Source organism: Harpia harpyja, chromosome 13 (genome assembly GCF_026419915.1).
Source record: "Harpia harpyja isolate bHarHar1 chromosome 13, bHarHar1 primary haplotype, whole genome shotgun sequence".
In the NCBI taxonomy this organism is placed as follows: Eukaryota; Metazoa; Chordata; class Aves; order Accipitriformes; family Accipitridae; genus Harpia; species Harpia harpyja.
The window spans coordinates 22,580,881-22,599,210 of record NC_068952.1 but is presented as its reverse complement, the minus strand read 5'-3'; the positions used below and the strand labels follow the sequence as shown (position 1 = coordinate 22,599,210).

Here is an 18,330-nt window from a genome sequence, read left to right as displayed (position 1 = left end):
AAAAATAATTCTTATCTTCAGCTCATAACACTGCACCAACAACCTTTCTATCTGCCATGTATGGCATTCCAGTCCATTTTCAGTGAGAAAATATGTATCTCTGTGTGTGTATGCAATGAATCTGGCATTGTTTTCTCGAAGATAAGAAATAAAAGCATGGCCTTCATCTCCATTAGACTGATACCAAGTGGTATGTGGTTTTGAGTGTTAGATGAGGTTGGAAATGACACAATGTGTGTATACAATGTACAACTTCTACAGTTGCTATATCTATGGGTGCTTGGGAAGCAAAAAAAGTGATGGATGGAATAAGCAGTTCAAAACAAAGCATATATTTAACTTTATTGGAAAGTTTTTCAGCCTTTGGTAGGGCACAGCATCTTTCAAAAATGACTGATAGTCCATTTTAATTTCTAAAGGCTGGTGAATTTCAGCAGCACTGAAGCTTCTCTCAGTATTATGAAAAGATTTCTAAGAAGGAACCCTCATCCTTCATAAATATATCCCTTTTTCACTTTTATGCTTTTACACTTTATTATATTCTGTGGCAGTGTGTTCCACAGTTTGGCAGTATAAAGCATTTTGTGATATAAATAATAATATGAAGCTTTTGATTCTTGCTTTGAAAGGCTGGTTAGTAACCAGCATCAGAGGTCATTATTAGGTCCATCAAGTTACTGACAGCAGGATCAGGCTAAATGAAGAAAAAAAAAAAACAAAGAAAAAAAAACCCCTGTGGTCTGTTAGGTAAAATACTCCTGTGTCATAATCCAGTGAACTGGAAGTGTGTATGGTTATAGCTGATGTTTATGAGAAGCAGTTAGAACTCCTCAGTTGCATGCTCCAGCTGGTAAGTAAAGAATATTCTGTTTTAATAAGTTATACAGTAGGCTGAAGGATTATTATCTGCACATCAATAGCTTAATTCCAGGGAGAAAAGTAATGTTTGTTTTTCTCTCTCTGGATAAATTGTGCTTAAAAGGCTTGGATATAGCTCCCCCCCCCAAACCCTGAGAATATTTGTGTAAATGTTAGTCATGGAGTCTGAGAAATGGAGCAGTGACCATATCTGTCCAGTGAATGGCTCAGTCCTGTGGTGTGTCCTGTTTCAAAATTAGCATCTCTTAGGACATGGTTGGCTTTTTAGAGGCGTAAACTGTCTGAAAAGCTTAGATGTATTTTAGCTCCACTTCTGAATTAGTATTTCATCCCACAGCACATCAAACACATTTTGTGTCTTTTAATGAAAGTGCTTTTTATTTATGCAACTTTGGCTGCTCTGAACTGAGACATAGCCACTGGGATGGACAGTGTGTTAATGAACAGGTAAATGTTTCTCTGAGAGCTGAACTTTTCCTTAAAGTGAAGAAAAGTCAGTAAGTCAGTGATGGAAAAAAGGGAGAACAGTGATTTGGATGAGAGTGCAGTACAGCTTCGGTGTAGATTGATTCTCGGCTGTGCTACAGATTTCCTGTGTAACCGGGAACTGTGTAATTGTCTACATCCTATTTTCCCTGTTTCTGCTGATCTCACTGAAAGAGAGACTGAAAAACCTAATACATTAATTTCTTTAAGGACCTTTGACAGTGTAGAGTGCAAGGTGTTACAAGATTGTATTGTATTCAGCATTAACAGCAGACGTTGCCATAAGTTGAGTCTTTTTTAAAAGTATCTGAAGGGAGAAGAGTAGCACTGTGGGAAATGAAGTACAAGTGATAACCATCTTCCACCCTCCAAGCAAACAAAAACCCCACCGTGTTTATAGTGGCCAGAATATTCATGTGGAGAGCAAGGGTCCTGCACCTCTACTTTGAAACAGAACATGGGCATAAGTCTGAATCCTGCACATCTCAGATGAACTTTTTACTGGCTAACCTGTTGTTCTGAAGAGTGTGGGAAGCAGAGAATCTTTACCCAGCAAAGCTTTCATCTCAACCAAAAAAACCCACAACACTGAAAAATCCCCAGTTATTTGTAATCAGGATCCCAATTCCCATTGCCTGTTAATAGGAAATATGAAAAAAATAGCTACAGGGGCTTACTCAGTATGACAAATAACATATTTCACTTTTTCTTAAAAGGTATTAGTTTCTTGTAATGACTTGAACTATATTTTCTGAACTGTATGTGATGATGCTGACCCTTCACACCAGGTAAAATAACCTGTTTTTCAGCTCTGTGAGGTACAGGCTGTTGAGAGGAGGAACCACACTAACCTTAAAGTAGCTTTTGCAGGAAAATGCAATTCTTTGTGACCCAAGTATAAACTTGAGCATGCAGTGTCCAGACACGATACAGTGAACAAGCTGGAACAGGAATTTTTATTACAGTATCCTCATTTCATATTCTTCCTCTGTGCTTGCACACTGTTTTTATTGATATAGAGAGGAGCTCAATGAATGGTATCAAGGTTCCCTGCCCAAGAAAGATTTTAAATCCACGTTTTGCAACATCAGGTATGTGACTTGTTCCCCTTCTGTTCTGAATGGTGCAAAGCAGTAAGGCCAGCTGTCTGCAGCTCTGAGGAGATGGCTTTGAGAAGAAAGTCATGTTGCCAATGAATAGATGTCATCCCAATAGTACCCATGCTTGTTGTATGACATCCATAACATATGGTGTATTTCTTGATGCATCTGTTCAAGGAGGAAGTGTTATTTTAGTTTGCATGTTAGAAGGCTTCATGAGTCATCAGCCCTGGCAATTTATCACAGGGGCGTGTCTTCAGGTGGTGGCAAAGTCCATGTAATGGTTGGACATGCAGGGATGCCAAGCACCTGCTGGTCCCAGGGAGCTGGGATTTGTCTACATTGCATAAAACCAACCTGATATAAATGATGGGAGAAATAAGAGAGCACCGGATTCCGTGTCAGATCAGTGTCTGTTCCTAACTCTGCCAGTGATTTCCTGGACAAGTTTTAATTGTCGTGTCACCATATACGTCTCCCTGTCTCCATCTGCAGGAAAGAAGCCTTGTGAAGTTGCTGATTTTTGTGGATGTATTTATTAATGCTTTGACATGCTCAGATTTTCAGGACATGCTCTAGGGGACTGCTCAACATTGTTTGGGGTCTGTCTGGTGCAGAGTAAAATACCAATGTGTCATCACTGGAAACTGAAACCCAGTGCTTGCCACAGAAGAACTTCAATGCAGGCAGTTACTGTTCAGGCTTTTCCCATGCTGTTTCTTTCAAGACTGAAACCATCTTGAAAGAAGCACCTACCATATAAACAGTGTATTTCATTTTCATGATCCACTCAGCCATGAATATCTGGCATTTCCACATGATTCCTGTAACACTAGTGTTTGGTACTGTGTAGAAAGTTTCACAACAAAGGCAGTGGTCTATAATTCTTGATTATATCTGTTATGGCATTCTTTGTATTGCAAATGCTTGTCCCACTGACATGACATCCACTAAAGGTCTTCTGCTTTCTAGAGAACAGCTTGCCAAATGGATCAGGTCTCCCAGGATTTGCAGAAAGGCTTTCAGGGTCAGCTGAGCTGTGCACACAATAGTCTGTTTTATTTTGTTTCATTTTGAGTGGTTCAGATGGTCCAAATATTTGCAGAACTCAGTTAAGTCCTATTTGGGATGAAGTCATAAGTTCCACTTTCCACCAAGGCAGCATGGAGCTTGTCCAAATTAGTGTCAAAGCCTATATAATACCTTGGCTATATTGCAGGCTTGTATGTTATCAAGATCCTGTTTTCACAGCAGTTACATAGTTGTTACTCCAGTGAAGAATGATATGGCCCCTTATAAAGCCCACAAGCTGACGTCTGTTTTTTAATGTAATATTTACACTATTCAAGGAGCTAAAAGGAGGCTTTGCTTTAATAGATTCCTTCAGCTAATGTTTTCCCTTATACAGATGGGTTATTGTTTCCAGCTTTTGATTCCTATGTGGTTTTGTATATTAGGGCTTCGTTTTCTGGTTTGGCTTTTTGGTTTTCCTTCTCTGTGTCTCCTGGAGCAAGGGAAGGGTTTTGCCATTATCATCAACTTGCCTTGCAGTTTTCTCTGAGGTTTTATCTGAGGGTCAAAATGCTGAAGACATTAAAAACAAAACAAACAAAAAAACCCAGCACCCTGTTGTTGCCCACCCCCCTCCCCCCCCCCACCCCCCTCCCGAATTGCTTTCTATTTTCAACTTATCTTCCCCTCTCTTAGAGGAAACATGGTACAGCAATTTCTTACCATGGGCAGAACTCACATAATTTAGGCAATGAAATGTTTTTTTTCCAATGGCTCTGATGCTACATGTATGAATTTGTCTCTCTTTTGAAAATGTTGCCTAGGTGATTGCTATAAATAACACTGTGCCACCTAATGATTTCATGGGGCTGGATAAAAATCTCATCATCGTGAGTATAACTAGCTTTCTGGGGCTTCATAATGGAAATAGAGTTCCAGGTTTTAAGTACCTAATAACATTTATTCTAGTGAAGTAAAACACACATTGCCAGCCATAAAATTCTGGTCTGAGCAGGGAGTTTGGAGGACCACTGAAATTATATGATCTTTTCTGCTTAATATACTTCTGGGCTGAAACAATGTCAGAAAGTGGGAATTGCATAGTGCAGTATCTGCTAAAACTTTTTTAACTTCAGCAATGTACAGCTTCAGTCTGAGCTTTAGTTCAGGAAAAAAGCTAAAACTTGCTGTGTTCCACTGAAACTGGTTTTCTCCCAATTCTAATTAAAAACAAACCCAAAATGTAGGACTTACAGACTCAAGAGTTCAGACTAATTTGTAGTGGACGGAGAATGGTCAAAAGCAGGATATACCAAGGACCTTATCTCATTTGCCAAGCTAACTGCATACACAGATTTACTTTAGGGGATCAGAGTCTTATCATTGGTTCTGATTGTGAAATTTCTGATGGTTGGGTTCAGGTAGGAAATTATTCAGAATTCTGATTTTTTAGTGTATATATCCTGATGCTCTCCAGCCTGCATGTCTAAACTAGATATCTAGAAAGGTTAGTTGTGGCATTCCAGCATTTATACTCTTTTTTCTTTTCCCCTAAAGAATTTTAAGGAGAAAAGGTATTGTGGCTTATTTTGGGATATAAAGGATGGATTCAGGCAGTCCTTAATTTACGTGTGTTTGTTTCTTTACTTGGAGTTCAGAATGGAGGCAGGAGAAGTATAGGGAGCATGCATATTCCCTGTTCTGACAATGTTCTCATCACCTGTACTCTGCAAACAATTATAACTGTCACCCGGAATTTTATAATTCTATGCAGAGAAAAATTTCAGAAGGGTGTATGAGCGCACCTTGCACTTCAGATTGGTGGCTCCACCTCGTTCCCTGCAGAATGACCCTACTTCACTACCTCTGGATTAGCTCCCCATCTCTATTATTCTCTTTGGGAATGATAAGATTATTTTATAAAAATAATGCTGTATTTGTCTATTGTATGTTTTAATTTATTTTTCCATCAGCAAGGTCATATATTGACTTTTGCACAGGAGGTTAAGGTCTGCTGGGTGTGAAACCGTTGTCAGGGTTATGATTGCCACTAGATATTCTACACAGAAAAGGAGAAGCAAAAGGCAGTCTACCAATAACATGTGGTGTGGCAATTCTAACTGGCTATTGGTAGGAAGTTGCATATTTCTGCAATGTGCTATTTGACATGGATTTGCGTCCATCAGATTCCTGCTGATTGTGGCCAGGAAAGAGAATTAAGGAAAAACAGCAGAACTTCTCACTTCTCACAGGTCACCTCGTTCTTAATTGCACCATTTATTATCGTGAGGTGGTGGGTGCATAGCAACTGTGGATGTAATTGGTATCTCTTGCTACTTTGCCAGCCTCTCATACTTTTCATACAGCGGTAGTCTACTATACAATGCTTTTTTTAAATCTTCTGCTCTTAATTGTTCAGTTGGATGTAAGGGCTGAATAAAGAGTTGTGATCTGTCTAGGATGTGTTTGTACTGCAGTCCTTCGCTAGACGGGGACAAAGCTGTTTTGTCAGTATCATGAATGGAGATAGTCTTTTAGTTTATGTGTTGAAAGACCAGTGGAACGAAGAGAGGGGAAGGAAAGATCCAAGTCTCAGTCGTGATTTTGTTTTTAATTCTAAATATGAAGATTTTGATTTGTGCAGAATTGTTGCCATGTGTTGGTATGTAGCCTGGCAGGAACTTGTCAGGTAGCAAGGTGTTTTCTGAATGTGGCTTAGCGGGGAGCATGTAGAGCTAGTTCTCATCTCTAAACCAAATAGTTCTGGAATAGCTGAGGTACTCTGATAGACCTACACATTTAATATTGTTCTGTATATTTTCCAGAGTAACTTTTCTAGTATGAGTAAGCATTAATACACAGCCAACATTGATGAGATCCACACAGTCTTCATACACCTTTGGACATCCTTAGGATGAGTCAAGTGGTTCAATCTTTTTATCATAAGCTAGGAGTCTTAATATGAGTTATTTGCAGTTTATAATGGGAGATCAGGATCCTAAAACCAATCCTCATTTTGCTGGTGACTGTTACACCTATCTAGAAATAAATAGGCCCATTAGAATGAAATCTTGTTTCCATTGAGCAGTCAAGGAACAAGAAAGAATTGGTTCCTGAGTAGGAGTAGGTCTCCTTTTAGAAGTTGAGCTTGGTTGAGCTTAGTCTAGGGAAGATGATTTCAGGTGGATTATTTGGGAGGTAGGGGTAGAAGGATTAATACTGCTCCTACTGTAATTGAGGGGATGCCGTTCTGTTCCTTCAGATGTCCTGAGGTTGTGCTTAACTTTATAGAATAGAATAGAATAGAAAGAACAGAATAGAATAGAATCTTTCAGTTGGAGGGGACCTGCAATGATCATCTAGTCCAACTGCTTGACCACTTCAGTGCTGACCAAAAGCTAAAGTGTGTTATTAAGGGCATTGTCCAAATGCCTCTTAAACACTGACAGGCTTGGGTCATTGACCAGCTCTCTAGGAAGCCTGTTCCAGTGTTTGACCACCCTCCGGTAAAGAAATGCTTCCTAATGTCCAGTCTAAACCTCTTTTTGGTTTATCACATCAAAATGAGGCAGTCTTTTGGCTTCTTTTCAGGTTCCTTGACTTGATTTTTTTTTTTCTCCATAGCAGATGTTAAACCCCTTTGTTGGTGAATCCCACCATCTTTCTAGCAGTAGAGAGGCAAAATAGTTTATAAGATCTGTCAATGTAAAGGTACAAAATGTAAACCTGTTATCTGTAAATGGGCTATCCTTCTACGTGGAAACATAGTATGTTTAAGGGACTGAGGTTTTCTGTTTAGATGCCAAAGATAACTGTGTCTCCATCAAACTTTATTATTCTGTGTTTAATAACCTTAGCTGAAGGAGACTCTTTTTATCTCACACACTATGGTGACAGTGCTAACGTTACACTTCCAGAAATGTTTGTAATAAATGCCACACATCTATGTGCATTATGCAAGAATATGGGGGGAGTTACCACAATAAAGAGCAGCACAGTGAAGAATCCTGGGTGGTTCTACAGTGGCATTTCATCCTGTAAAGGCTCCTTGTGTAACCTTGTTTAACTTTCTGTTTCAGGAACAAGAAGATCCTAATAAGCTTGCTACCAGTTGGCCAGATTACTACATTGACCGCATCAATTCCATGGCAGCAGTAAGTTACCTCTTCTGCAAAGCAGGGAAGATTTCCTACCATAGAGATGTTTCTTTAGGAAGAAGTTCCCAAAGGAGAAGAATGTTAGGCCAAATGCATGACTGATTTAAAATAGGACTTCTGAAAGAAGACGAGTATGTGTATTAAGAAAGAGCCCTGCTCTAGCAGAAGAATAGATTAGAAAGCACCATAAGCATTTCCAATTTTTATTTCTACAACACTGAGCACTGAAGGCAATCAAATTAGATTCTGGAATGAAAATTCAAGAGAATATTTGCTGAATCAGAAAAGCATCTATTTGAAAACTAGGTAAAGTTTTGTTTTGTGGTTTCAAACTGATTTCTAATTAATCTACAAAATGACACTGGGGTTATTAGTTTTGTAGAAGAATTAAAGAAAAGGTATTTGTTTATGTAAGATAATATCCACTTTTATAATAGCAGATAAATAGAGGAACATAAGGCTGTAACACCTTAGACATCAGATACAAGCCAACAAGATATTTGAGGAAAACTTTTTTTAATTGTCCTTGTTCAATAGCTGTATAATATATCTCTTCCTCTGAAGCATCCAGTAGATCTAGTCACCAGCAGAAGCAGAATACCTGCATATAGTGTCCACTGATCTCCTTTGATATGGTAGACCTTATATTTTGAAATTTGATCCTTTTACTGATTTTTATAGTCAAATTTTGCCTCCAGTGTGCAATGTCTACTCAGCTTTTTTTGGCAGTTGTGCAGAAGTGATGATAGAATTCTGTTCCTAGCATCTTAGGTAGCACACCTTGTTTGTTTACTTATGCTTTTATGTTTGATTTCTAAAGGCTTTTCTGCACCTTTTGTATTGTGGTTATGAGCTATAAAATAATTTTATAAAAATAATGCCTTAATGGATGCTAAAGGTGTCAATACTGATGCATTTCTCATGGTGAAACATATCTTGCTCAGTAAAAAAACCCCCAAGATTTACAAGTTATTATAACTCACTGTAAGAGGGTAAAAGAAAAGCTGCTTTCTACTGTGAGACATGAATAAACAAAATGGTCACCTTCCTTCATGCCACATTTTCTTGGGGCAGAGTAATGGAATAGAAGGAATATGGACTTCTTTTGAGAAAAGAGGCTGAGCTTTTGTGACTGGCATGGCACTGTGCTTTGATTTCCTGACTGAACAAATTTGCTCTACAAGGGTCATTAAGGAAAAAAATAAGAATGAAACCTTGCAATGTCACTGAGCCAAATACTTCTGGTAGGATTTGATCCAAGGCCTCTTGAATCTACTGAAAGTTTTTCCATTGATTTCAGTAACTTTTGGATTAGTCTTTAAATGATCTTGATGTTAACCTGGAGTGAATATTTACATGCCACTATTGTAAATCTGGAGCAGTTCCATGGAATGAGACTATATTTCGGCTTATGTTTCTAATTTTAAACATGTTTTAAGAGTACCAATAAACACCAGCCCTGGTAATGTTGTTTGCATGCCTCAACACTGAATGATTGATAACCTTTTATTTGGCTTCAAGCCTCATGATTTACTCTTATGCTTGAAGTGTGGAGGAGATACACTGGGGTTAAAACCCCTGCTTCTGATTTACCACTTAGTTGCTTCACTTTTAGGCAGGTGAAACTTAGTTGACTTGATTTCACAGGAATTGTATCAGTGGAAAACTGGAGTAATACAGCTGAGAACCAGCTCCAACACACTTTAAAAGACATGTTCTATTCATTATTATTTAGACCTCTGAGATTCTTAGCTTCCAAATGGTTATTTTGGGTCCCTTATAATTTCAGTCCTAAATTTAGTGGTGGGGTTTTTTCATTTTTTCTTTTTAAACTGCATGCAAGTGGAGTTGGCTCAGAAGTGGTGAAAGAAAAACATGTTTCATGTTGCTTCCTGACACTGTATAGTCTATTTCAGTTTGCATCTCTTGGGCATTCTCAGATATTGCAATATTTTAATTAGAAATACTGCAAGAATTATTAGAGTTGAAATGGTAGCAATAATCACAGAAGTGATAAAGTGCCTTCAGTCCTGTTTTTTTAATAAAATTTAATCTTTGCATCTCTTGTGAATTAACTGCATAAGAATCTTTTTACATGTGTCTTTCACATCTTTTTCTATATCCTTTTGTTTAATTATGAAGTTCTTTTTTATATATTAGCTTGGCAAAAAAGCTCTTCCTACCTGCTGATAAAATGGAAATGGCACCTTTATCCTGCTGATATCTTTATCCTTCTGTGGATTTCAGCAGGCCAAGGCCCCTGTGCTCAAGGATCATTTTCTCAGAAGACCTGCTGCGGTGTTAGCCATTATATCTGCCCCTCATAGATTATGCTTGAGAGCAATGTGATGATTACTGTCATGTTTGACATTGCCTACTTGTAACCTTAGACCACTATGTTAGGAAGCACTTTAGGTCACAGATTCCTGATCCTGTTCAAAAAGCCATTCATTTTAGGCACAGTTCTGTTCCCACAATTGTTTCTGTTGCTGTGACTTTTTAGATTTTAATAGTTTTTAAACCCAGTTCTCACAAGAGCATGACAGTAAAACTGGATCTCTTTACTAGTCTGTAGTGTGCAATTCCTGTGGAGGGACTGTCCCATTGTTCAGGTAGCCTGACTGAAAGGAAGGGGCCAAGTAGGTCACTGTAGACTGTCTTCTAGACTAGCCCTTAAGAGAAAGGGACAGCTGCTAATGATGTCTTAATTTACAAAGAGGAGCCTCCAAATTTGCCAAGTCCTCTGATGTCTACATGCTATAAATAATACTGGTGATTGTGGACAGGTTGCATGGCCACAACTGGAGACCATTTCCATTATCAAGGTCATTGTCATCTTCTGCTGATTCATCAACACACAAAACTTCTTTTCTTAAAAATGGAGCAGCTGACCTGTTAAAATCACATGTAAAGAAACCTCCCTGTGCTTCTCCTGCCCTTTCACCCCATGATACTGTCTGCTTGGCAGCACAAATAAACACAGCCCTTGCTTTTCTGGGGAGGAAAACTTCTGACAGCACTGTGTTGCTTTTATGAGCTTGGCTGTGTATGCATTTCCACAGAGAGACTTCCAGGTGAACAGTAGTTGCAGATCCAGCTTTTCTGGAGAGATGGCTCGGTTGAGACTATGAGGCGGGGGTCAAGATTAATAAATACAGCTGTAACAAGGCCCTTTTCCTTGACTCAGAAAGCATTTCTTCAGGGCAGAGCAGCTTCACAGAACATTAAAAATATATATCTTTCAGCAGAATTTAGCAGGTGGGTGATAACTCTCTCCTCCATCTGGATTAGGCGATATCTATGTTACTTTAAACTTATTTGCTTAAAAGTTCAGGTTTTTAAAATTACTTCTATTCATAGTTTATGATTCATAGTTTATTCTCTTAGTTCAGCCTTAATGTAGTTAGAGATGTGGTGCACCCTGAATTTCAACTGACTTGTTTTCTTTGAAGAAATGTTTTAAAGTACTATTGTCCAGGTATGTCATAGGAGGCATGCAAAACAATATTTTTTATCAAATTTTCATTTTAATTTTACTTGTATTTGTTTATGAACTGGAAGGTATTTCAATAATGATAACACTTTGTTAGTTATGATTTTAGACAAGATCTAAAGAAAGATCTTGTACTATAATGAGAAATCAGAACATACAGGTTGCTTTTTCACTATTTATTCTATTTTTTTCTTTCTTCTTTTCATTTTATTTGTGTGAGACTGTTAAGTAAAACTAGGTCCTTCGTACAGTGTATTGCTGATGCTAGTTCATGCCCTTTTTTTTCTTTTTTCTTTTTTTCTCTTTCTTTCTCACACATGCTGTCATTATGGTCCTGTATTTTCCTTCCCAGCAGTTTAGAGGAATGATTAGCCATTAGGATAAGGTGTGGGAATTAATCTGTGCTTTTAATAAAACTACAATATTTCATTTTAAATGGAGCCAAATTTTCAAAAGTAATTTCTTGGACTACCTGAAGTTTTACACATAAAATTCCATGTGAATGATTGTTTTCAAAAATTCATGAATTTTTTTGAATTGGCAAATCAAGTAACTACATACTATACTTTCCTGGGCGATGCAGTTAATCTAGAAAACTTTAAATATGCAAAATGTGCTTGTAAAAAAGAGCCTTATGTATACCACTGATAGTTAACTGATAGTAACTAGCTGCATCCTCAGCACAGCAGACGTTAGTCCTTGAGTGCAGTTTGTAGTTCAGGAACGCAATTCATCAGCCAGCCACATCAATGAAATCCAGCCTCAAATAATGACAGTTCCCTCCCCTCTGTCTCCCAGGGACAATTATGTTTTCTGTAACTCTTGCTGAGAAAGCTATTTCATAATGCAAACGCATGACCAGTCTGTCTTTAGAGAAGGCATGAGGATTTGAGTTCCTGGCCATGCACAGGAGTGAGAAATGAAGGGCTTTTGGCTGCCTGCAGCTTTAGAAAAGGGGTTTTCTATAATAACCCTCTGTTGTAAAGGCAGGATTATTTGTATTTGTTTCATTTGGAAATGGGCCTTTTTCACTCTGAACAAAATACTGTTGAGCACCTTCCTATCATCCATTTGCTTTCCCCCCACAATGGCTCAGAGGAGAAATTAAGCCATTGGAGGAATGGGAGCCTTTCAAAGGAGCATTTATGGGCCAAAGGAAAGATGACCAGATGGGCTGTCACCCAAGAAAATATAAATCAACCCCCAAATCACACCCCAGGACTCTGCCATGGAGATTCCATAATGCCTGTTCAGGATTTCTGTTTATTTTTTGAAGAGAGGGATCATATATGGCTTGGCTTAAGCATTTCAATTTATGTTTCTGGCTGTCGGGGGATGCTGGCAAAAGATAAAACATCATCAGCTCATTTTCCATCAGTAGCGCTCTGTCATTCCATTAGGGCAGGAAATAGCTTGCTCTGTTACTGAGTGAATTTGACTTTAGCATGGATCAGAGAGAGGACCCCTAGAGTTAAACACATCTCCCTATGCCAGCTGTTCAGCATAAGACAGCAACGACACGTAGCCAAATGACCACCCTCAGGATCTGACATGTGTTGGCACCACATGGTTTGCAAAAGCAAGCAACATGGGAGCACTTTCAAGGGAAGTGAGGTGTTGGGCGGGTGGGGGAGGGTTAGAGGAAGTTCCACTGAGAGGAAGGTTTTCTTTGGTGCTTGCTGAACAGTAAAATAAAGACTTAAATATTTCCTATAATGGGCCATAATTGTAGCTACTCAGGTTCCACCACAGAGAGGTATAATATCAGATCCATGATAGATGATACTGGTTTAATTGGGTTATTCATTTGAGAAGAAGTTCAGAGCTGCTTTCCAGATACCACTGAGTGATATCCCTGAGAAATCCTGCCAATGAGTCATTTATCCTCTCTGTTTTACAATTAAAGTGACTAAGAAGACATAGCTATAGGCTAAGAATTTCCAGCACTGAGTCTTGACTTTTTAAAAAGTCACACACTGAAGTTGAGCCTGAACTGTATATGCAATGGGCACTGAAGAGTCTTGCTTCACATCACAAGGTCGCAGTGGTGCTGAGTGTAGATCTGGAACCCTGATTTCCTGATATACCACTTTTTTTAATGGCATTGCCTGACTTCAAGAACCTTTTTTTTTGTGTGTATTCCACTCATCTCTCACTGTAATTTACAGTGACCCACAGCATCTTCAGTTCCAGTTTACTGCAAGCTCTAGTTATCTCAAGCTGCATACTGGGGGAAAATATAGTCTCCATGTGCTTCAGTTCACTTGTTAAAAAACAGGGACAGGGATTTTATGATGCTCCAGCTTTTTGCAGTAAATGTTCCTAATTAGCAAGGGCAAAGTGTATGAGGAAAATCAGTATCTTAAAACAGGTGATATGCTTGGCGTGGGGAAGAAAAGTCAAACTTGTATGTACACAAGCTGTAACTCAGGGTACTTGCAGGCTGTTTAGTCACTTGAGGAAAAAGCTTTTACGCTTTGAAACTTGACACACAAGTCTGGGGTTTTTTTCGTCTTTTTTTCCCCTCCAAATCCCTCCAGCCATGTCAGTCTAATAAGATATTACCTCTCCCTACAAACTTTGCCTCATATATCCATAGATCACCACAGCAGATCACTGTTCCAAATTAGGTACAGTTTTCTGAGGGCATACTGGCAAGTATGATTTTTGGGGGGTAATCTGAGAACCCTAGTTTAGCCAGTGTGGTAAAGTGGTATGCTGCTGCCAGTCCACATGAGCAGCCTCATCTGGATTCAGTTTTGTAGCTGAGGCACTGCTTTCCTGATGAAAGGCCGGCAGACACCTCTGCATGGGTTGATAAGATAGTTATTTTTCGCAGTTCCCTGCCTGTCTCTTGGCTTCCAGGCAGCCCGAGCTATCCTGATGGTCATCTTCTTTTCTGAACAGATGCAGACTCTGTATGCTTTCGATGAAGAAGAAACAGAAATGAAAAATAAAATAGTTGAAGACTTGAAGACAGCACTGCGGACTCAGCCCATGAGGTAATGTTGTTCATCTTTGATCACAATTCACTGGCTCCCTATGGTCAGATGTGACAGGGGAAAGAGTGGCAAGGACAGAAACCTCATTGTCTCACCTCACACAAGCTTCTCTGATATTTCTGATATTTCAGACAATCCACAGAAAGCCATACAGTCCCTGGTCTGAACCTGCCTAGTTGGGAGGGCATGCTAATGCTGAAGCATGTAGCTTCAGGAAAATAAAAGACAAAGTCTGTGAAAAACCTGTGGTAGATATGTGTGAACACAGGTAATAACTATGAAGATCAGATTTTAGACTTCATAGCCCCCTGAACATCCCATGTAATTTGATTCATGTTGGGCAAAATCTCAGCCTCTACTCTGAACTTTGAATACAAGCCTCCCCTTATCTTTAATAATGTGAACTGTTTGGTACAAAGCAGCTAATCCATCTGACATCACCTGGTTTGGCATTCTTCCTGTTCTGTGTGTAACTGTGGTGGAGAGAAATGTTAAGAGACTTTATTGTGTTACTGTGTCTTTGAAGGTAAGGTCATCTTTGTTTTTCTGGGAACAAAGCTCTGAACAACAGCAAACTAACTAGCATAGAAACCTTTTCCATTTAACACTTAGAAGGCCATTGTGCAGAAGCAGTAACTATAGTTGGTATGATCTCAGGAAACACTCGGTCAAAAAGTTTCTGAGTGTCTTTGTATTGGACCCAAAATAGGCCAAATGCATTTGCATCCACACTATGCTGAAGTCACAGTTTCAAAGAGCTTCTGTAATGCCTAAGCAAACACGTGGGGTTTTTTTGGGGGGGAACCTAACCAAACCTAAATAAATAAATAAATAAAGACAACCCAAAAAATAATCCCAAAGGATTTGCATTGCAGTTATGTTGACTTGAAGTGAAGATATTTCTGGGACTTGCAGAGCTAAGTGCTGAGTGTGCTTCTCCCCTTCATGATGTTTAAAAAGTTGATTGCATGCAGCTTCTCACCTCATGGCAAGTGTGAAATAGAACATGTCAGCTTAAACCTCAGTTTTTTACCTCCTGTTGTGACAGGCTGTAAGAGAGTACAAAGCCAGATTCTCACGCTCCTCTGAGGCATAAAGATTCATCAGGCTTTGGTAACTTTAGCATGTGGGTAGGTGAGTGCTTTTAACATGGAAATGAAGAAACAGTGGCCTATATAGACACTTAGACCAAGGGGATAAGTGACTGATCCTGTCTATCACTGTCCTAAAGCAGAGAACACAGTAAAATGCAGCTGGACTTTATGTTAAAATGGAAGCTAAGACAACTGCCAAACTCCTAACTCTCACAAGGATTTTAAAGCAAAGTCCTGTGCTGTTGAGACGTGATGTAGCAACTCCATTACATTAATGTGGAGCTGGTTTGATGCTTACTCTGTGAAAGTGATAGCTTTCATTGAGCTTAGCCACAGCAGCAAGGCCTCTCTGCTATGTTCAGCTGAAACACTTTGGTGGCCACCATTGGTCGTTCTGCCCTGTCATTTTGAATAGGACAGCCTGGCCAACTTGTTGAGAGCAAGGCAATAGAGAAGAAGAAATAGAAATGTCTTTTGCTCAAAGCCTTGCAAGGTTTTCCTTCTTAGACCTATATTGCTTCTGCTGGATCCCCTTGACAAGAGCCTGTTGCTTCATCTGTTTATAATAACCCTAACAAGCTTCAATACAAGCATCTATGAGCTGCCCTATAAAGTGTTCTGTTCTAAATCGCTGGCGATGGTTATGGGGCTTTTTTTTTTTAAATAGTTAAGCCAAGCCAAATTTTTAGTTAAGTTCTATGTCTCAACTAATTTCCAGCGACTCAATCTGTTAGCTGCCAAATGGGCTGCATGCCAATGCCTGATCAACAAGCCAATTTCTTCTTGATGGAAAGGTTGCAGCAGAGAGGCCCTTGGCTCCATCAAATCCCTCTCATAAGCAGTACAATACCCAAGCCTTCAAAATACTAGTCTTTCTAGTTGAATTTGGATATCAAATCCTATTTTCCTTGCCACTTCTGTTCATCAGGCCTCTGAAGAAAATAGATACCTAAATTCACACAGGATGAACTGTCTGGAATCCATTTGTGATGGTAGGGTACACAGGGGCTCTGACAGCTTACCAATAGGATCCTCTGCTTGAATTCTCTGATCTAGAGGAATAAAAGAAGAAAAATGCATGTGTTTGGCTCTTTTATTTTACTGTAGAACTGTGTCTCTCCTAGTAGAAAATGCAGAGTAATGGTACTAATCTGTGCCTCTATTCCAACCCACCAGTTCAAACAGCCACAAAACCTGAAGCAGACCCACCCAAACTCAAGTTCCTCTCCTCTTTGGAGAAAGGTGATAGAAGCATCCCCAGGCAGCTAGTTGGCCCCCTTTGAGCAAGTGCATTTTGTTCTGGTATTTAGGAACTGCCCTGAAATAATAAAGCCAGGTTATGTCCCAGCACACAGGAACAACCCCAGCCTTAGAGAACAAAAAACCCACATCTGCATCTTGTAAGGAAACACATTTTCTTTTAGGTTTGTAAGAACTTAGGACTATAAACTAGTGTGATGACAAACTGTTGGACAGAAGCAGTGAGAGAAGAGCTTTTCTTTTGGTATTTTAGTGCCCAAAAATGGAGGTTCAGAAGTGCAGCAAAAGCAAAAACTTACAAGGGACTGGAAAAAAAATCACTTTTTGGAACCCCAGAAAAATACCTTCTTTAGTCTGAATCATCACTAACTCCCTTTGCTGTCTGCTTTTCTCCTTTTGTTTAATTCAGATTTACCTTCTGTTATTTTTGTTTGATTTAGCCATATTGCATTCAAGTGCATACTGGAGATGATCATTTATGCATCCATCAAGGAAAATCCATTATGCTGAATTTTTCAGCAGTTCAGTAGTTGTCAGGATTATGCATGATTCAAAAACTGATGCTGCAGGGAAGTGTAGCTTTGGCTGTTAACAGGGTGGGAACATCCTGCTCTCTGCACACCCACAGCATATGATCTTTCTGTCTTTCCTGAGCTGGATCAAGTATCACAGGGAGGCTGTCACCCCATACACTTGGAATCCATCAGTGGGTCATTACCTCTTAGGCCACCACATCTGTATTTGGATGAAAGGTTTGTTATTAGAGCTAGTTAACTCATTCTGATCAGCACTCTCTAAAACTTGAAAGGCTAAGAGGCGCCCTGCCTTTTAAAGTGTGTGAAACTGGTCAAGTGAGAGTCTGAGGTAAGGTTAGGCTTTAATTTGCTTGTTTAGCACCTATTAAAACACACCCTGCTTTATTTACTCTTGAGTTTTTTGAATGTGTTAGCCAGAATGCATTGGCAAATATGCTGAACTTTACACCTTCCAGTCTAGAACAAGACCTTACTTTGCAGCATACAGGATGTATAGGATGGCAGTTAGTTACACATGTGTATATTGTAAGTAAGAAGGTACTTTAGGTTTGCTTTTGCGCACGCGCGCACACACACACACACCCCTGCTTACAGACATACAGATGCACAAACACCAAACAGTGTGAGGATTATGGCTCTCAGCCTGTCAGCTAAAGTCCCACTTATTTTTTTCTCCTATACAGACATTTACACACATACCTCCCCACACCAAGAAAATCCTCATACTGAGAGTGTCTGTTGGCCCAGAAACTGCTATTGCCATTTCTTTATCTCCCTCTTGCACAATTTCTGTTTTTTCTGGAGAATAGGGAGCTAAGTGTTTTGGAAAAGGAAGGTGAAAATCATTTGATCCCTGCTTCTAACGTCAGCTGAAATGGGAAGGTACTTGGGTTTGCTTCCTATTAAGTAATGCAGCTCTCTGGACTGGGAAGAGTGCAGGAAAATCGCAACACTGTTTTAAATTATGTCATTAATCAAGGTCTGTGACATACAGCATTTTCCTGCGCATGCCTCCTTTTTGGAATGACCTCATCCAAACGGTCCTAGAAAAATTGCTCTGTCAGTGAATTTAGTAAGGGATTGTACTTAATTGGGACAATGTGACTTTTGTGCATTTACCATTTTTTTTCACATGGTCATCGGAGCAGGCTAAAATACATGAAGGTTGTAGTGCCTTGTATGTCTTGTCGTAAGACCAGGTGTTCCATCTGAAAGTATGTTTAAGGGACCCTTTGTTCAGCTGCTCCTTCAGGATGTTTTCTTTTGTCAGTAGAGCTCTATATCTTCAGAAAGGTATCCATCTTAAGACTTC

At 39.4% G+C, this 18,330-nt stretch overlaps 1 protein-coding gene across 4 annotated transcripts in view; it reads left to right on the top strand.

The window, feature by feature from the left end:
- Positions 1 to 18,330, top strand: part of DAAM2 (dishevelled associated activator of morphogenesis 2) — a 211,930-nt gene that overhangs the window by 121,327 nt on the left and 72,273 nt on the right. For all 4 annotated transcript variants that reach the window (XM_052805722.1, XM_052805723.1, XM_052805721.1 and 1 more), the window contains 2 exons: positions 7,556 to 7,630; positions 14,034 to 14,128. In XM_052805722.1, coding sequence (XP_052661682.1) covers positions 7,556 to 7,630; positions 14,034 to 14,128 — 170 coding nt within the window. The remainder of the gene's footprint in view (positions 1 to 7,555; positions 7,631 to 14,033; positions 14,129 to 18,330) is intronic.